The 21,271-nt window shown below is 38.3% G+C and overlaps 2 protein-coding genes across 2 annotated transcripts; both read right to left on the bottom strand.

Moving 5' to 3' along the window:
- Positions 1–1,155: 1,155 nt before the first annotated feature.
- Positions 1,156–8,160, bottom strand: LOC137269839 (monocarboxylate transporter 12-like). Its single transcript, XM_067803679.1, has 5 exons — positions 7,804–8,160; positions 5,811–5,954; positions 5,445–5,591; positions 3,250–4,245; positions 1,156–2,526 (listed from the first exon to the last, which is right to left on the bottom strand). The coding sequence occupies exons 1-5, from the start codon at positions 8,003–8,005 to the stop codon at positions 2,354–2,356; spliced, it is 1,662 nt and encodes a 553-aa protein (XP_067659780.1). The 5' UTR covers positions 8,006–8,160; the 3' UTR covers positions 1,156–2,353.
- A 4,287-nt stretch (positions 8,161–12,447) lies between these two features.
- LOC137269847 (monocarboxylate transporter 12-like) lies at positions 12,448–17,000 on the bottom strand. Its single transcript, XM_067803689.1, has 5 exons — positions 16,766–17,000; positions 16,001–16,144; positions 15,404–15,550; positions 14,090–15,175; positions 12,448–12,617 (listed from the first exon to the last, which is right to left on the bottom strand). The coding sequence occupies exons 1-5, from the start codon at positions 16,998–17,000 to the stop codon at positions 12,448–12,450; spliced, it is 1,782 nt and encodes a 593-aa protein (XP_067659790.1).
- Between the last annotated feature and the right edge of the window lie 4,271 nt (positions 17,001–21,271).

Below are 21,271 nucleotides of genomic sequence, written 5' to 3'. Positions count from 1 at the left end.
CACGACATCCCATCCCACTGTACTACGCCACGCTATGTTACTACGCGCGTTCATACAGGTTGTGCGCGAAATAACCACAGGCTTGGAAGCTGGTAAAAATCAAGTCGGGCAAGTATATCTGCACAGTCACAGGCATGACTGGCTAGTGAAATTTGATGGTGTACTTTTGTACATATAACATCGAACCGACTTGTTAAGTCTATACTCTTTAAATCATGCACGAATATGGTCTTTTTTCCTTCATTTAATATCAGGTTATACATACATGTACGAATGAAGAGATCAAACACCAATCCTATGACGTAACTTTGAAAAACATTATGAAATGGATTACATGCGCAGACGCAAATGTGCACATACTTACCTTGGTAAGGTATTGGTCATCGTATGTTAGTGGAGTTTCCTGCGGGAAACGACCCCTCACTGCCTCCCACACAGCAGCCGGATAGACCAAGGTGGTTTCCGGGGGTGCCAACTTCTCTCCATACTGCACACATAGAAAACCCAACTGTATACAGTGTCTGAATAACTTTTTGCAGCGTCTTGTCTTACAAATCAGTGAATGAAAAGTGCTACATGAAAACGGCAATGGTGAAACTGAAATTATTTATGGTTTAACATACTTATACAATGCTCGATACACATCCTTCCGCTTTTTATCTGCGGGGAACAAAATGTCTTCCAGTCCAACAGGGCAAATGAGGCTATGAAAGAAAGAAATAGACATTGATCTGTCAACCATATATTTACTATAAAGTACGTCACGAGTTTATATTGCACAGTGAATTTATTACATAGTGAAATTGTTATATTTACCTCTGAGACGTAAACGCTGATCGCAGTGAAGCTTCCATAATTCGAAGCAGCAGCGCTAAAAAACCCATGAACTACAATTTTGAAGATCCTTAGCGGTTTGGGGGTCCAGATGGACCCCAAACAGACTTTATGTAACATTTGGGCTTAAATCGTACAAGAGTGAGTGAGTGAGTGAGTGAGTGAGTTGTGAGTGAGTGAGTGAGTGAGTGTCGCTTGTGCAATTCACTAAGGAACGTACTGGTTCATGATCACAATTTAGAGATGAAGCGATTCTGTTGTGTCCACTAAGAATGTACTTACGTCATGCTCAAAGGAGGTAATGCGAATCAAAATGTCTTCACTGTATAAAAGATTTATTACACATGACGACACAAGAAATACAATAGCGATGACATAAGTGAACAAACAATCGGGTTTCACTTAAACCTGATTATCATGCATTATTATCCAATCTTAACAAAACCTGTAAATATTAAAACACTTTCATCAAGTCGTATAACACATTAAAATGATGATGACTGTCCACAGAAATACTCGTGTCCAATGAAAGGAATAGCAATAGCATTCTTTTTCGGCTAGATATGCGTTAACCTCATCACTTAACTGACACTGTATGATATCGATTAAGTTGAATGTCTCGTATGACCAAAACGAGGGATTATTTTAGAAATAATACTTATATAACAAATTCAATCCAATTCATAACCTATATTAAACAGAATGCAATAATATTCAGTCTGTGGTGGAGGTCAAGTGGCAAACGTATTCCGAATGTGACGTGACGTCATACGCGCGAGTCAGTGAGTGAGTGAGTGAGTGTGGTTTCACGCAAATTTAGCATTCCACGGCGGGGAGACCAGAAATGGGCGTCACAGTTGTGCCCAGGTGGGAATCGAACTCGGGTCTTCGGCTTGACGAGCAAACGCTTTTACCACTAGGCTACTTCCAAAACTGTCATATGACGCTGACAGCAAAAGATACATAAAGATATATACTATCACAAACCCGCTTTCATTAAGGGTATACATGTGCTGTAGAGAATATCAAAAACCAACGTGTAACCTGAGAGAGTTAATAATTAAAGTCACATAGGCAAAATTTCAGCCACATCGTGACTAAAACAAATTATATCTAAAATGGATAGAATTATCACTAAAACGACCGCACGTTATCACAAATGAGCGGGCCACTGTAACTTGATAATGCCCGCAAAATGCTTGACGACGGGCCACTATCAAGCCCGATGTTAGGTAACGCCATTAGTAGCTCAGCTGTTGATCACGTACGGCTCTTTTAAACTTGGGTTCATTATTGACCAAATATCTGGTGACGTCATCTATGTTGTTCTATGACGTGTCTATACTTGTAACAAAACATCAATGGCATTTTAAAAGCTGTAAAACGAAAGACAGTATAAAAACTAAATTATCACAGCTGAAAATGTTAAACTAGTAAGTAATTAATATAAACTGAAGATCGTCGGATGTTATAATCTGAACAATTCCATCGACAGTACAACTTGTGAATCAAACTCATTTCATTTAAGTGGTTTGTTCTCTTCACGCTCGTTCTCATCACTCTTGGATGTCGTCACAGTTCCTCTTCCTCGGAATAATGGTTCACAGAGAAGAACTACAGCCGTTATGTAGGTACAGATTCCAATATAGATGTAACTCATGTTGTATGAACCAGTCAAATCCCGGATTGCACCTGCAGGAAGATGCCACATGTTAGGATCCAATCCACGATTGATTGAAATGAAGTATCTCTGTTTACTGAAACTTGGAATGCATACTTAATGATTATCTGCGACTGATGTGCTAAATACACATCTAAATTGAACTTTCATTCTGTCTGATTTATACGTTTTATCACTGTCTTTTTTATAATTAAATACAATATATATTTCTAGCGATCGGTGATGGTGACTTTACATATGACGGTGATTGTACATATATCGTATGCACGTAGCATATCATACATATCAGGAGGCATAGCAACAGCATATCTGTTACTATCACGGAAGACCATGTTGTTAGAGATGTGGGTCACGATTTTTGAGTCATCAGGACCATGTCATTGTTAATGTGTTTCAGTAAGGAGGTGAAAACCCCTGCAAAAATAGATATTCTGCCAAAATACTCTTTAAAGTTAACAGGAGAGCAGTTAAGTTAAAGTTAACAGGAGAACAGTTAAGGAAGGATAACAATAGATGGGTGAATTTCTTTATCAAATCTTTATCAAAAATATAAAATGTTGTTCATCCATACACATTTTAGGGTTATTCTTCCTTACTGCTCAAACTATTTACTAAATGCCTCTCAAGGAAGTCAGTTAACGGCGCTGAAGTTTTCAACCCAAACAAACAAGCAATCAACAACAACAACGAAAAAAACCCAACACTTAAAAAGTTTACAAATACAGCGACCTTACCTATGATGGGATGTGTGACTGAAACAGCAAGTCCATAGAAGACGGAAACAAACCCGAAAACTCTTGGCATGTTGTCAAGTCCCATAAAGTCTATTATGGCAACGGGCATGAGACAGTGGAAGACACCACCAAAAAGTCCAACAATCACAGAATACACAACTAATAGTATATATGCGTTGTAGTAAGAGGTAAACATAGTGGTTGTACCAGATATAAGTAAACCAATGGCCATTAAATGGTTTACTTTTAAGTATTTCAGGTCTGCAATAAACCCTGCTGCAAGTCTGCTGAAGAAGTCAAGCACGCCTGAAACAGTTAGAAGAAAAGCTGCCTCTGCTTGTGGAAACCCCTTCTCAACTACGAAGGCAGGGAGGTATGCTAGCACTAATTTTAAAACAATACCAAAATATGCTACGGTAACAAACATCAGAAACTTTGGTTGCTTGAACAACGAAAAATCAAATCCAGAAAAGGCATGCTTTATACACATGCCTGCACCTTTGCGTTGTTTTGATTCTTTGTTGTTCCAGGCGGAGTCCTGTTGTAATTCATTGCTGCTTGGTGAGTTGGCTCGTATACTCTTATGGACATTTTGATTATTTTTTGCCTTCTCTTCACTGATGGGACGGAATGTCAAGCTGTCGTCTCTCACTGTGACAGTATCCTCATTATCCTCACACTCTTCACCAGTGTTTTCTTGATCTTTCTTTTTTCTGTCATTCCTGGTGGTTGTCAGTCCTTCTGTAACCTTACCAAATGAACTTAATGGCCTAAACAATGCCCCTCCGACCAACGTGTTCATTGTCAGCCCAGTAAGGATCAACATGCTTCCTCGGACACCATACTCATCCAGTAGGAAGTTTACCATAGGTGGGAATATGCTGTTCCCAAGACTGTTCCCAGATAGGGCAACTGCTGTAGCAATACCTCTTCTCTTCTTGAAGTACTTTCCAATCAGTACTAGTGCTGGTCCACTCATCATTGAATTGCCTAGACCTGTCAAAGAAAGTATTAACTCATCATACATTATCTTTACTCTCCAAATACTGGCTGAATCGTTCAGAGAGTTAGTATATGTTTGCTAGAATCCCAACTTTGTCAAAGTTACGCCGCACTAAGCAATGTTCCCGCTATATGGCGACTTAAGTAAATATTGGAGTCCGGGCCAAACAATCCAGTGATCAACAGCATGAGCATCGATCTGCACAACAAGGACTGCTGCAGTGGTTGCCTCGAAAAGCAATGAAGCCCATCGAGCAACCCAAGGAAGTGTATCCCCATAACAAGACTGATCATCCCATAGAAGTAAACGTTTCCTTATTGTTGTGTATTCTAATGGCATCTGCAATATGCGGTGAGAGACGACTGTCGGTAAAGTGAACCCTCCACCATGATCCAATGTCCCAGCAAAAATGGTGTTTATTCCAGTCAAGTCGTTCTGCTTTGCGAGCTTTGATCTTTTTGTTCTTCACCCTACAGCTTTCGGCCGATCCCTGACTGTTCATTAAGGAAATGGCTCTAACAGGGAATCATTGTTGCCTTAACGATGTGCTCGTATCACACAAAAAGCGCCTAACAAGTCTAAGCAGTGCTCTACCTCATCTCATTGTTGTCTTACTTGGTCAGACCCGTAAAGTTCCCGGGGTAGAATAGGCCTTCAGCAACCCATGCTTACCATAAAAGGCGATTATGCTTGTCGTAAGAGGCGACTAACGGGATCGGGTGGACAGGCTCGCTGACTTGGTTGACACATGTCATCGGCTCTCCATTGCGCAGATCGATGCTCATGTTGTTGTCACTGGATTGTCCATTATTTACAGACCGCCACCATATAGCTTGAATATTGCTGAGTGCGGCCTAAAACTAAACTCACTCACTCACTGGCCAGTAGATATCTTTAACATTTTTGGTAGCTCTGTATTCGTTCAAGAGTCTTTATAATCTACTGCGCGAAAATTAAAATTGCTGAAACATTCATGGATAAGCATACCTACCTATAGAAGATTACTTATTTCAAAACAATGAATGAAATGGTAAATATATGCACTGTTAGTGAACAGGATTCATGTCTAACAAACTCCCTAAAGAAACCGTAATGTGTATGAAATGCCGACCCTGGGACACCGAAAATCCAAATATTATCATTACTCATTGACAATTATATCACTTGTTATTTTGTAGCTAAACATACCCACCAACAAGAATACTGTGTGTACAGATGAGATACGTCATACTGGTAGGGAACACAGCTGCCAGCATCCCCAAAGAATATATTGTTCCACCAAGAAGTACGGTTTTTCTCTCCCCAAGCAGTTGTAGAATCACATTCATGGTAATGAGCGCTGCAAACATAATGTGACCACAAGGCCACAGAATTCTCACAAATGTAAGATGTGTTCTGTTAAACAGTGTTCACGTACGTCAATGGCATCAAAGAGAGAAGATATTGATACACAAGAACGCATGATAACATCCTGTCTTTAAATGTTCGTTGAAATATTATGGGATATTTCTAGTTTGTCAAAGGATAATTTACCATATTTTATTACTTGATTACTCACACCCCAGACTGAATGATGCAGCCATCACGCCCATGAATAAGGTTGTTTTCAGAGCAGATGCCTGGAATTCATTCACGTATTCTACGAAGAACAGTCCTTTAGCTTGTGAATACCCGACCATCAAAATGACATTCAGAAAACTACCTGGAAATGGAGGCATTCTTCTTGTACGACTTTGACGACATAATGAAATCGATGGAGATATCATGGATGACGTGTTAATTATTAATAATCATGAAAATAATAGCACACACTTCGTGCAAGAAATGTCATAACTCTACAGCATACATATATATTCAACAGATTATGTTCCCAAGTTTCTTTTTGTTACACAAGTTTCAAAATAGTGAGTCAACAGTTTACGTCACATCAGCATTTTTTCAGCCATATTGTGACTACGAAAAGTTATCTTATCACAATAAATATATCTGTACGTTTAGAAAGATGTCAGCAAAGGACAGTATACCAACCAGATTATCACAAATTAATTAAAACCAGTTTGAGCTCAGTGTAAAATGCTTGATAATTTAAGAAAAAAAAGAAAAACACAATATAAGATAGAGCTATTATAGATGGCAAGGAACTGAAGGCAGATTACCATCTTTGGGATTACGATATCCTTGCAAGTGTAATGGAAAATCATACGTATCATAACACCCAAATTGTGGCCTGCGCATGACATGGATTGGTTTAAGCCTGACTGTCCTTAGCAACAGTATCCCGCTGTAATTGCCAGACAATACACAGTCTGAGGAACAGACGAGCACTTTCGTTCTCACACCGAGAAGACGTTTATCTTCAAAGCAACAGATATGGGACACGAGAGTGTACGTATGGTCCATCCCGGACCCGACTGCGGACAGCAGGTATTGGAGCCACACAACCATAAACAGGACCTATCCTGATGCAATGTGTTCTTGGACAACGTTTATGACATATCCGCATGTATGCCATATTTAACTTTCGCGTTTCTCTTGGTTGATTGCACAAAACGGTTTTGGTGAACGATTTTGAAAGGACAGTCAAATGACCTGAAGAGCATGAAGAGCATTTTGTGACAGCGGTCGATTTTAATCTTTTGTCGCCAAGGAGAATCAGGCTGCAATACAGTCTCAGATAAGTGAGTTTACTTTTACACCGCACTTGGCAATATCCAGGCTATATTTCATGGATTACTAAAGATCAATTCTAACTCGTATCTTCATAGGTCATTATCAGGTGGGATGAGTCGGTGGGTGTCATTTTATTCCAAGTTACGCAGTCTTCATTTTATCGTCTACATTGTTACCTTGATGGAGGCTGTGTGATGCGTGTCTGTTTTCAGAAAGTAGTACATTCGACATGGAATTCAGTTTAACAAGCGTCATGTTTGTTACTACGTGGCTATACATACCAATAGGAAATGTCGGGGGATATTGGACTTACAGGATTGCCAAAATGAAAATGTTGAAGACAACGAGGACACAGATGACCCAAAAACATAAATAATTAAATAAAAAATAAGCGAAAATATGATAATTTATTACATAACCATTTTTCATGTGCACTGTCATTGTTTAGCAAAACGGGATATCCTCTACTTGGTATATATATATATATATATATATATATATATATATATATATATATATATATATATATATATATATATAATGGTATATATTACGCACTTCTACACTTTCATATGGGGAATCGAATCCGGGTGTTCAGGGCGACAACCAAACGCCTTGACTACCAGGCTACATCTCTGTTCCCTGTGCTTAGTGGCGATCTGGGAAGGAATATAGACTACCCGTAATATTGCCAGAAAATTACCCGTCTTGGCGTTAAACAACCACCAAATAAATCACTGTGGCCTACTTGTAGAAAATATGATTTCTGGTTGACAGCTGTGTCATCTGAGCATCAGCTTAACTGACATTAACATCTTTAAGAAAAGCATCCTACAATGAAAATGTAGGCTATTCTGCAAAATAGGAGTGAAGGTGGTCACCTGCCAAAACAACCCAAGCCCATCCACGGTCTATGGGCAGTCCATCATCCTGTTCATGTGGTTGTTTGTCCAACTCTTCTGCATCCTCGTGGTCCTTCAGAAGCTTCTTCGCAACATCTCTATCTCCGTTCGCGTTGATTACAGTAACACCACACAACTCCGATTCATCACTGACCTCTTCTCCAGGCTTAGTTGTACCCATTCTGATGTTGGCTACTTCGGATGATGTAAGTAGAAATATTCTCGATGGTTATCACGCCCATGAGCTCTGTTGAGTGGTCGTAAAGTAGGTCACAATCATATTTGAACAGTGTTATAGTTACGTCTTAGTGCGTCTGCTTGGTACAGTATGGGAATGTTCTAGGTCGTGTAGCGAGGGTCATGGTGACATATCGGAGAGTACAGAGTGAGGATGTGCAATGAAAACTAGCTCACTACTATGTGGTATATAATTAAATATGTCTCTCTGATGATTACTTTTATCATAGCATCTTCATATAAAGCCAGTCATAAACGTTAATCTGACGAACAAACATAACAATGTTTCACACTTTTTTTTACCAATGGGTATTGATGTTTACAATGTGACAAATATACCAAACTCTCATTTTCAGTTTCTCCCATAGGACTACTTGTGTATATCATTACATTATTTTAAGCATCCTACCTAATCTAAAGTCAGCAAGGGAACGTCTTTGACATCTGGCTAATCACAATCCATAGATGTGTAATTTATGGTATTTTACTTGATAGCTAAATAAAATTATGGAATCATTACTTTCCATGTGCCTAAATATGTTGTATCATTTTGATCACAATAATAATTTATTTGTTCCAATATTACAGAATAATACTTGAAATTTTTTGAAGATATAAATACACAAAGAATATCGTCTACATGAACGTAGAAGGTAAATGAATGTAAAATAATATTTCACAAGTATACAAATTCATATCATTCTAATGTTCCACCGTATGCAAAAAACAGGACTAACATTGACATTATTTGGAAAAAAAGGGAATAGAAGGGGGCTTGGGACACACCTTTGACGGCCGCCTATTGGAGATTCAGTATATTACAATATTATTATTAAGCTTGATGTACGCTTAGAGAACTTTGATTGATCTGAACATGTTATTATCAAGCTTAATGTAGGCACAGGTCTATCATAGAGACCTTGGATTGATCTGAAAATGTTATGATTGACTTGTAATATCCTTGAAATGCACTGCTTTCCGCCTCGGTGACGACGAGAAACATATTCCTTCTTAATTTTCTTTTTCAGTGAAACAAGCATAACATCTGACTCCCTTTTAAGGCATTCAAACATAATTTAAAAAGTCATCAAATAAATTGTAGAGTATGTGGCTGACACACATAAATAAATATTTGTGTTCTAAACAAAGTGATAAAACAATTTATGATGTTGCCATATCACGTGGATGTCATGCATGTTTAGTGTGTCAGGTAATCTTGCCATTTCACAGATTATCTTTCTTATCCACAGGAGACAGTACATGCGCGTGACCAACAAAGATAGTCTTGTCGTTGTCAGCAAGTAGTATGAGAAATAATGCTACATTATCTTGCTGTTGTAATCTTCACCCTCACAAACGTTGATTCGATTGTGTCGAATTCAGAGACGGGTGCTCGCAAACTCCAACCTCGTTTATTAAATATTTCATCCTAAAGTAACTCCTGCTACCCCGAACTCAGTTTGAGTCTCAGGAAGAGAAATATATAAATAATAAATGATAAGGATACGTACGTAATCAGTCACATACAAGACTCTGTATAACGTGTCAACATCCTCACAAATATATATCGAGTGAATAGATGTAATCTAGCCTTTAAAATGTCGCACCTTTTTCATAAAGATCACTAAGAAATGGGCTAGATAAGAAATGGCCCTCTGGGAATGAAATCAAATGATTGAGGGCCATACCTATACATAAATCGTACGTATTATTAAATAAAATACTTAACATCAGTTCAAAGAAGCGAACAAAATGTAAAATAAGTTTGACTCTTTTCCTAACAATTGTTGAAATAAAAATACCTTAAACTGACCTGTATCAGGCCAGTGGCTTACGCAGTGCTCCTTCTCTGTTGAATGTAGAGTGACAAAGCTATCACAGATGACCCGAATGTTACAAATGAAAACCGAGATTCTGTATATACGTTCTTTTATCAGATTTGATGATAATGTTCTCTGTATGTAGCAACGTTTCAGCTTCGTGATACTAAGCCCAGGGATTTGAGTTGAGATGTATGATGGATATAAAACTATGCACGCATTTGTTCTACATCCATGTACAGACGAAGAGAAGACAATGCGAAAAAGGGCAGTGGTTTATTCCCTCTAGCTACGAAAACAATGACTACACAATAAATACACTTCTAGCGTCGATTTCTCAGTACAGATTATTAAACGAAACTAATTCAGCATGCTCTACACAAACTGTTGAAAGGATTATGGTCATTGCGGGTTAAACAAACTTTAGTAAAAATTGTAGCAATGAAAGAACGAAATATATCGTTTCTGTTACGTGATTGTTTCGTCGCTATACAACCTTTCGCAAAATTGATAAATATAATCATATATTCAACCGACTGAAAAAAATATTCCGTCCCTCAGGTGTTTTTCCGAGCAGTATTCGAATCGCCATACCGGCGGTCCCAGGTGTCGGTGTACAAACGAAAAGTATGGTACGTCTGGTAAGCAAAAGAGGTTCACAGACAAAGTTTGACTTCTAATTCAGAAGAGTAGTTGGAGCTGTATTCGGCATGCCAGGGTATCAATTATTGATCCTGACTTCCTTTTTATGTTTGTAATGACTAGGAGTGAGTGAGTGAGTTTAGTTTTACGCTGCACTCAGCAATATTCCAGCTATATGGCGGCGGTCTGTAAATAATCGAGTCTGGACCAGACAATCCAGTGATCAACAACATAAGCATCGATCTGCGCAATAGGGAACCGATGACATGTGTCAACCAAGTCAGCGAGCCTGACCACCCGATCCCGTTAGTCGCCTCTTACGACAAGCTGAGTCGCCTTTTATGGCAAGCATGGGTTTGTAATGACTAGGAACGAACAATTAACTTTCATACGTGTTGCCTCAAAACTTCAGCGATACACATCTATAAACAATGGTTTTATTAAATGTCATGTAAGTTGATACATTACTCAATCGGTGGGTTAGATTGCGGCACTAAATAAATCCTCCGTGTATGCTTTCACCTAAAGACGGGATGACACAACCTAGATACACTGACAAGGTCACTCTGTTGACCTCGACATTCATTCCCTGCTTCTAACATTTCACCTACCCGTGCAGACTGAAGTGGAAAATCTGGGCCTGCTCGTACACCTGACCTACATCACGCGATCTGTTATCTGCCTTGCTATTTGATCGCGAGAATGTTTGTACTTCCTTTGCTTTCTCCCCAACGTGTCTGATATCACCAAGGACATGGACAGATCGGTGGTATACAATTCTCTTTGCGGAGTAGATGTCCTTGTCTGTTCCAATATCCGTTGGCCAATGTATCAAATCGACTGTTCCCACCAGTACAAGCATATTACCTAAATAATTCAAATGTTGTACACTCAACTCAAAGCAGGTTTTCCAGATGTCAGCAAATCATCGCAATACTGCAAACCATAAAGCAATATTCATAATAAAAATATGTATACTAAATCGGCCATTCACTAAGAATATCTCAATTTTAAATTATTTCAGTGATTGGTAAGATGTCTTAAAGATTGGTTTGGTGTTCTGACCTCTTGCGATATGCAGTATTATCACTGGGTTTCCGTATGTTGTATCACGTCATAGGAATACAGTTCATGGTATTCCACTTAGTCGATACTTAAACGTATACTTGTACGTATGATTCATACAGAAACTTATTCAGCCACTAAGATCTACACACGGATGCCACTGTATCGATGAAATTAAAGGTTTGTTACACTGCATTAGTTATTTAATATTTTTGTAAAAAAAAAACGATAAAAAATAAAAAATAAGCACAATTCCAGATAGACATCTCAGGTGTATTTGAAAACTATAATGCGCAGCTTTTCAGTTGGCATGTTGCCTTGATTACCAAGTCGTCTGACCTGACCACCTGACCTTGTTAGTCGCCTCTATCAATACGCATGCAAGTTCAAACACTTTCCATATGGTTGCAGGATCACAGTCGTGTTTTCAATGATCTGATATCTAAAAAAAACAGCCTCGATATGCACTATATACGCACAGTATGCGGAGTGCAATTGTGCAGTGGTAAGGCTTCTGCCTATTAGCGCAGTGACCAAGCATTGTGTCTAGATATGAGTGCCATATAAGCGGACTATTCTCACTATTATTTACAATGATCCCCGTCATATTCAGTACGTTCCATTAAACACTAAGTGTAAATGTCTAATTGATATGAGCTAGCACACGAGAAAATAACATGATCAGTCTGAGAAACAACGGAAGATGTTCGGGTCCCGGGTGGGACTCAACTCAACAGAATCTGTACTTTTATGAGAAAGTGTAATCCTAAACACACCATATGACCACTTTCTAAATAACATTGTGTATTCAATCTAACCATCTATTCATGTCATTCGTACTGGAATTAAGTACACGCTCTTAGTCATTTTTTAGCGGTTGGCCTTCTTCAAGGTCCTTCCCATCTGAAGGTGCTGACGTCTTCTTTGTGACTAGTGGTATGCAGAGGAGCAGAATGGCACATATGTAATTGCATATTCCAATGTAGTTAAAGCAGAGATTGTACGAACCAGTCAGATCACGTATAGCCCCTGTAAAACAAAATGTTTTACCATAAGACAACTTGAGTAAAAAATAAATAAATAAAAGTTTAAATATTTCAATAAATATTTTATTTTATGTTTTCATTTTGAATGAAAATTTGAGCATTCAGTAAACGTATTTTTTTAGCCAAAAAAACTGAAATGTCTCGCATTGATATCTTATTTTATGTTTTCATTTTGGGACCGGGTATATGTTTTAACTTAAGTAACTTAACTTAACATTCTGGTAAAAAGCTTAAATATTTCAATTAATATCTTATCATGTTTTCACTTTGAATGAAATTTGTAAACGTAATTCAGTAAACGTAAGCGAAAATCTTGTCAAGAGGCTTAAATATTCCAAATTGATATCTTACCTCGTTTTTGGTACAAATTTGAGCATTCAGTCTTCAAAATTTATTTTCATTTTGGGACCGGGTATAAGTTTTAACTTAAGTAACTTAACTTAACATTCTGGTAAAAAGCTTAAATATTTTAATTGATATCTTATCATGTTTTCACTTTGAATGAACATTTGTAAACGTAATTCAGTAAACGTAAGTGAAAATCTTGTCAAGAGGCTTAAATATTTCAAATTGATATCTTACCTCGTTTTTGGTACAAATTTGAGCATTCAGTCTTCAAAATTTATTACTTAATGGTTTATGGGTCATTTTGTATCACAATAGTATGCATGAACAATACCAGTGAAGGTAATGGACCGCTCGATCAATCTCATTCATTAGGGTAATGGGATAGTAGAGTCGTGAAAGCGTTTCCTCATTCTGGTGGTCAAGGTTCGTTTCCCACAAGTGCACGGTATGGGAAACCTACTGCTTGGAAAGCATTAGATGAGCCACGACCTGACAAATAACCCTAGTTTGCATATATGGGAACGCCCTCCAGAATATTCTATTTGAAACAAGAGGGAAACAGGTTTCCCACTAAATTTAGTTCAATTTCCTCGTGTGAGTCACTCTATGAGACACTTGTTGAATATTAGAGGTATTGATTTCACACCATGGTCAGCATGTAGTGCACGTGCTTAGTCACCAATGTACGTGTAGCAACCAAGTGTATTGGTCCAGATTACTTGGCCCGCCTGCTTGTCACCAACGCGTTCACTGCGCTAGCACATCTAATACTTGTCAAGCAGTAATTAATGAACTCTTACACGGCTGGAATGGCCTTCAGGTGGCGTAAAACAATAATTCGTTTTTTATAAGGTAAATAACACTTGATGAATGCATTTTGATAATTTGATCGACTGAAAATGATTTGAAATATTTCCACACATACATTATTCAGAGTTTTCCTGTGTATTGATAACTGTGGGATGGCTGAACATTTTTAACAGTTAAAGGGTGAATGTATAAATGAAACCGTCATTCACACGGACGTGAATTATCTTACAATTTTAATTACGCACTATAGATGACAAACGTGCTATGCAAAATAAAAAACACCAGATGTAAACTTACCCATGATAGGATGTGTCAAAGCCATGGCAAGTCCATGAAACACGGCTACAAATCCAAGAACATTCGCCATGTTTTTAAGTCCCATAAACTCAACGATGGCAAGAGGGATCAGACAATTATAAAAACTGCCAAATAGCCCAGCAAGAACGGAAAATACGATCAATAGAGTGTACGAGTTATAGAACGAAGCAAACTGAGCTACAGTTCCAGATATTACTATTCCTATAGCCATCAAATGATTGATTTTGATGTACTTGAGGTCTGCCACGAACCCAACAGCAATTCTACCGCAGAAATCCATCACGCCTTGAATAGTCAGTAGAAAGGCCGCCTCTGTGGGACCAACGCCCTTTTCCTTTGCGAGCACAGGGAGGTATGCTCCTGTTAATGTGAAAACCATACCGAAATGAGTAAACGCTGCAAGCAGCTGAAACATGGGCTGTTTGAACAATGAAAAGTCAAATGCTGCAAAGGCTTCTTTAACATGCATCCATACAGTTTCATGTTCATCGTCAACATCTTGTAGAGGATTGACCTCTCGTAAATCCACCAGCGACAATGATGTCAAATCAGGGTTGCTTGTATACATTCTGAGATGATATTCCGAACGATCACACACTTGCGATTCATAGCTAATCGTCGAATCGGGTCTACTTCTTTTACGAACAGCTTTTTCTTTATCTGTGACCATTGGGATGCTAGCCTTGCCAAGATCATCCACGTTCATATTTGTAGAAAAGTCCTTTGCATCTTCGTTTCCACTGTTTTCGTGGGGCGCTTCTAAACCATGGCCATTTCTGTCACCTTGATTCCTCAGTGATACTGTTTTTGGTGTCTTCTTTTGGAAATAACTTAATGGTCTGAACAGGGACCCTCCGACCCACACATTCATGGTCAGACCCGTCAGGATCAACATACTTCCTCTGACACCATACTCATCCAGTAGGAACCGAACGAGAGGTGGGAAAACGCTTCCTCCCAAACTGATTCCAGACATGGCTATTGCAGTGGCAATTCCTCTTCGTTTCTTAAAGTACTTCCCAATTAGTACCAAGGCTGGGCCATGTATCATTGAAAGCCCTATTCCTGGAATTAAACGCAAAATACCGTGAATATTTAGTATGCCGAATTTCCTAATTCATCAAAAATCATCATCATCGTCGTCACCATCACCATCATCATCATCATCATCATCATCATCATCATCATCCAAAACTTTTGTTTTTTGTATTACAGTTTTTACTGCAATTTCACACTGGTAGTGTTACGAACATGTGACTTCCCCATTTTCTGTCATTTATTTTATATACCAACCCATGAGAATGCTGTGTGTGCAGATGAGATACGTGATACTGGTAGCGAATACCGCTGTCAGCATTCCTAACGCTGCTACTGTTCCACCAATGATGACAGTTTTCCTCTCTCCAAGCAGTCGTAGAATCACAGTCATGGAAAACAGTGCTGGGAAAGCACAAAATTGTTTGGTGACAATTAGAATTCAATAGTTTCATTATGTGTGCCACCTATTCATGTTTCCTCATAGTAATCAGAAACACGATGTATGTAGATGTTCAATGTATTTGAAAACTGAGATAGTAATACTAATGAAAAACCCAAACAAACAAACAAACAAACAAAAAACAATTCAGTTTTATGTTCAACCTGAAACATACTTAAATGTTTTTAATTAACTGATGGAATCAAAACATATTTACTGAACAAGTGCTTATTACAAGGTTCCTATACTCAGCGTATTGTTCTGTACTCACAACAAGGAAAAAAGTTTATGTCTTCAGCACAAAACGGTACCCGTCAAGTAAGCATATATTACTATACGCGTGTAAAATTAACATGTCAGTGAACACAACTTTCTTTTGAAATGAACGGTATGTAAGCGTGGTGAATACATACACGCAATGCTAGAAGTGCCAGCCATAACTCCCATGAATAAAGTTGTTGTTGCTGCAGATGCCTGAAATTCCTTCAGATACGCCACAAAGAATATGGCGATACCTCTGGCATATCCAACCATGATGAACACATTCAGGACACTACCTGAAACAGAAAGTCAGCCCGAATGAAACAAGCATTTCAACAGAAGCGACAAAACCCATTCCACGGGTACAATTGTGACTAAATAATGAAGAGATATTGTTTCAGCAGAATTAGAGCTGTATGATATTGTTTGTAATAATCCAGTGATTGTCACCATATGATGACAGAGCATGTTTGCGAAAATGTGAGCGCATCTTGCCCTGCCGGTGGCACCTGCCATGAAATATTCTATGCTATATATGTTGACCTGAAATAATTCGGAACGTATGGTATAAGTCAAAATAGGGAATTCCATCCGACATCATTTTTGTCACTGATGCATCAAATTTCGAAATTGTCTCCACAGCTCTACCATAAAACTTATTGGAAGTTTTGCTAGGGCCTTGGAGCTGTAGTGAGGCCTTCAATGTTGTACCGCTAAAGACTTTCTGGAGAACAAAAGCAAACAGACCTTATAATTCATTCAGGTACATGTCATTATGATACCATGTTGACATACCAGTGACTATTGCATTCCTCGACAAATATTGTAAATGCTTATCATACTGTGGACATTAAATTCACGGGAGACTTATCCTCTTACCATCCTCCAAGAACAGAGATCATCATGCTTAACGTTACCTACTAATACCACCCACGCCCAACCACGGTCGATTGGAAGACCGTTGTCTTCTTCAGATTGTGTTTTGTCTTCTTTTTTGCCAACATCTTCTTCCTCCTTCAGAAGTCTGTTGTCAACATCTCCTGGGTCGTCTTTTGTTGCTCTTGTCGCAGGGGACAATGGATTTTGGTCTTCATCCCACAGGTTCTCTCCTGACTTTGTCCTTGCATTTTCGTCATCAGGAATCAGTTCCATTCCGTCATCCCGATTTTGCTTATCTTTGGAATCAGACATGATGATGATGGTGATGTGATGGTGATGCTTCTTGAACAATAAGAAAATTGAGATAACATTAACTTAACAATGAATAAAAACAACAATTGAGTAGTTACCGTAGGCTGTAAAACAGTTGCAAAGAATCACATCATCACATTGGCACAATGACCATACTAAAACCACGATATTTAAACACTATTTACATTGTCACCCTAAAACATATATTGTCAGGTACACTGAGTTTCTTTGCATAAAAAGACAAACAGAACAGTGCATGAGGTAGCAACGATGACGTAACTATGATATATACTACACATCAGAAGTGTACACTCACGTGTGTAAATGTAGCCATTTACTTCAGGCACGTGCTCCAAACTAGATATATTCCACACTGTTTAACGGTATTATTTACACATGAACTAAGGCATGTAAAACAAATTAGTAAAGTTGAAAAAAGTACTGTCGTATGTTAAAAAAAATATGAAAATCCGTGAAAACTGGCGAATTCTTAACACAACTTTACACCAAAGTGCATGAAACTTGCACATGCTTTTCAACAATTTGATGCATGATCACCGTGCAGTTCATCTGCATAACGTTTGCAGCTGGTTGCGGCAGGTGAGTGGACAAATTAATCTTTGATGTAACCATACATGTTACATATCAGATATAGTGAGTGATTTCAGTGAGTCTAAACTTTTGATGGGTATTACAATGCACTAATTATATAAAGCTATATTCCTGAACGACGACAGTAGCGTTATTAAGCAGCAATAATGTCTTCACAGTCATGTTACTAAGCAGCAATAATGTCTTCACAGTCATGTTACTAAGCAGCAATAATGTCTTCACAGTCATGTTTCTAAGCAGCAATAATGTCTTCACAGTCATGTTTCTAAGCAGCAATAATGTATTCACAGTCATGTTACTAAGCAGGATTATTGTCTTCACAGTCGTGTTACTAAGCAGCAATAATGTCTTCACAGTCATGTTACTAAGCAGCAATAATGTCTTCACAGTCATGTTACTAAGCAGCAATAATGTCTTCACAGTCGTGCTACTAAGCAGCATTTATGTCTTCACAACTGACACAAGTAACATAAGCGTTTTGCTCAGAAAGAAAAACAGATAACAGTATACCAACTAATATCGTTGAAGTAGTCGAGCTGTAAGGCGATATCTTCCAACGAAGTCGTGTTCAAGACCAGAGATAATATCATCACAATAACAGCCAGCTTCTACATAAATGTTCAACAATGCACCACGCCTTTCAAATTAGGGTGTATACTGCATTGCTTCAAGAGGCCCGGGCGGAGCACCTGTATGCTGACATGACCTTATGCAGGTGACAACAAGTCGACATGACTCTTACATAATACAGTCATTGATAATCACAAGGTCATGCAGTTGCCATGTCCAATGCAATTCCGTTTTGGTTTCTACCTTGTATCACAGTGCCTACTAAAGTAAATTCTCGATATGTTCATGAATGTGTTTGTGGCGAATGGATTCTCTCAAACATTTGGTATGGTAACAGTTTACTATTGCTTCATAAACACCAGCTGGTAGTATACATTGAATCATGTATCTGATTTCGGAAGAGATTTCTTAAAATACATCAAAATTTCATGTGATTCCGTGGTAATATTTCGGATATCCGTGTTGCCTCGAGTCAAATATGCGAACTGCGACCTTCTCTGAAACACTAAAACACACTACCGGCTTTCACATGATAATGTAAATATTGTTCTTGGTGGTCGTTGTTAACTTTTTAAAGCCGCGATCAGCTATCCCACCGCTGTGGTGGTGGTGTGTAAACAGTCGAGTCTGGAAACGAAACAGCACGAGCATCGTTTTACTCAATTAGACAAGGGATGAAATGTATCAACCAAATCAGTGAATCTGACCACCCGATCCCGTTAGTCGCCTCCAAAGACTACCGAAGACTACGTCTGTCCCGTTTCTTCATAGTTTAGTGCATATGCGAAATGCATCACATGTATTTGCACCATGTTTACAAGAAATGATAAAATGTCCGTCTACATATCAACCATTGTCTGATCAAAATGTGATTGTTTAGGTCTACAAAATATTGAGATATTCCAGAGTATGGGACCAAACCAAACAAACAAACACATCCCAAAAGAACGAATTGGAACGAAACATTTACGGACAAGAAAACAGAATATAAACCTAGGCACTTACCTTTAACGTTTAGTCCACAGCGACGAGGCCAAGATAAAAGCTGCTAATGAATAAACCCTTACGGTAGACCACCCCGCATGACGAAGGCACGTGTGCACCTGCATGACTCAGTGGTTTTTGCTCCGTTACGTTGCGATATTAAGCAGGCATCATTTTCAGTTGTTGTTTTAAACAAGATATGTACGTTAATGATGTGTCATTACATAAACACCAATTGGAAACTCCCTTGGACTGGATGACGATGCCATCAATTGTAAAGCTGCATGTATAACACATTTCTGATCATTTTATTTGACTTGTTTGCCTGTTTGTTCTTTAACTGCACACTCAAATGGATGGGGACTGTGTGTAAATGTATCGAGTCTGGACTTGACAATAGAGTGATTGACACCATAAGCAGTGAACTATGACTTTGGTGTACGATGACATGTGTCAGCCAAGTCAGCGAATCCTGACCACCCGATACTAGGTGGTTGTTGGTTGTGGCCTGAATTGTAACCCGGATTTTCGCGGATAATTTTATTTGAATACGATCCTATTTATTTCCTATTTCTTATCACATCCTACTTATTTCTCACTATTTGGTCATATTACCTGGACACAGTTACTCACAAAGAAAAAATGCTTGCTAACGGAAACAAAATATATTTTCCACAACATACGTTGCCCACTACGCGTACAGTTTGAATTGAACTACCTGCGAGTGAGCCCAGTTAATGACCCAGATATTTAGCGTCCACCGTTATCTCCCTGTCCCAGCTATTGAGCAAACATTACGAGTTTATAATCAATGAAGACATGGGCGTATTGGTTGCGGAAAATATGTAAGTCAATGTGAGACGTTCTTACTGTACCCCTTGACTCAGCAGTTTTTGTTATAAATAGCAGTTGCCGTTTGCAAAGAACGACATTGATCAGACTATTATTCACGTCCATCCCGTAGGGGTAGCTTAGTGTTTAAAGCTTAAAGGTTAAAAGTCCATGTTATTGAGGCCTTTACTTTGCCTGGTAATGCTGACATATGGTTACAATTTGAAGCTGTGAGAAACATACTTTTTCACTGTCAGTATATTAATATCAATCTACCTGCATTATCATTGGTTTGTATGTGGAGATGACATGTCGTATGCGCGCTACTGTGAAAATGCATCACAATTATAATACACACACGCGCATGCACGCACGCACGCACACGCATGATGAGAATGCCGAGCATGTCATTCTACAAGACACTTATTTGGCGTTCCGTAATTTTTAATCGTTTATTAATCAACACTTACATCACCCAGCACGATAACGGTAGGTCAGTACACATAGTAAAATTAAACAAAATAAATGCTGATCACTAACTTTGTGCCCTATTTTTCAAATTCAGAACACTTGCTAACAGTTTCTTTTTGTTTAGAACAAGTCGCACTGCTTCAGAAACAATTGTGTTTTTATTACGCGTGAATAGAGATCAACATGTCCTTTTTGTCGGGAGTGTTTTATCACACCACGTCATCGATTTAAACAAAAAGCGGCGAGGCAAACCATAGTAAGAAAGCCGTTTATTATGCTACTTTAAATGAGTTTCAGGATTGGTTGGAAACACAGAAATGAATACACGCAGACTTTAGAAAAAGAATGGTTTTATTTGGCATATTTTAGCATATATTTAAGGGTCTGTCCTAGCAAACTTTAAAATAGAACAACATATTTAATTGTTTGAAATACTAGTATTTGTTAAACTGCTACTTTTGAGGATTGAGCATTGTTGGATCTAACGATCAAATATACCCTGACTTCAGGCCTTCTTTAATGCTTGAAAAGATAATTTTGTGTTTTCAGTTTACGTCACAATAGTAATTATGTTTTACATGTTTTGAACTATGGACAGAAAGATGCAAATCAAAGCGCAAGTTAGTCTGATATACGGACCATGAAACAAATATTCTGAAGAGTATATGTCAATCTAGGTAAGTCTGACACAGTTCCCGTAAATGAAGTAAGTATAGGTGTCGTTTCTATAATATCCTATGATTATACTTGATGAACCTCTTTTA

The sequence above is a fragment of the Haliotis asinina genome, unplaced genomic scaffold (genome assembly GCF_037392515.1).
Source record: "Haliotis asinina isolate JCU_RB_2024 unplaced genomic scaffold, JCU_Hal_asi_v2 scaffold_17, whole genome shotgun sequence".
NCBI lineage: Eukaryota > Metazoa > Mollusca > Gastropoda > Lepetellida > Haliotidae > Haliotis > Haliotis asinina.
Note: the sequence above shows the minus strand (reverse complement) of the source record. Positions and strands in the feature narration are given on the sequence as shown.

Excerpts from the sequence above, each read along its gene's own strand:
- LOC137269839 (XM_067803679.1), bottom strand. The coding sequence starts at position 8,005 with ATGGGTACAACTAAGCCTGGAGAAGAGGTCAGTGATGAATCGGAGTTG. Across the intron at positions 4,246-5,444 it reads TACACACAGTATTCTTGTTG|GTCTAGGCAATTCAATGATG; the intron begins GTGGGTATGTTT and ends TTTCTTTGACAG. Across the intron at positions 2,527-3,249 it reads AGTCACACATCCCATCATAG|GTGCAATCCGGGATTTGACT; the intron begins GTAAGGTCGCTG and ends ATCTTCCTGCAG.
- LOC137269847 (XM_067803689.1), bottom strand. The coding sequence starts at position 17,000 with ATGGAACTGATTCCTGATGACGAAAATGCAAGGACAAAGTCAGGAGAG. Across the intron at positions 16,145-16,765 it reads GGCGTGGGTGGTATTAGTAG|GTAGTGTCCTGAATGTGTTC; the intron begins GTAACGTTAAGC and ends TTTCTGTTTCAG. Across the intron at positions 15,551-16,000 it reads TGGCACTTCTAGCATTGCGT|CACTGTTTTCCATGACTGTG; the intron begins GTATGTATTCAC and ends GTGCTTTCCCAG.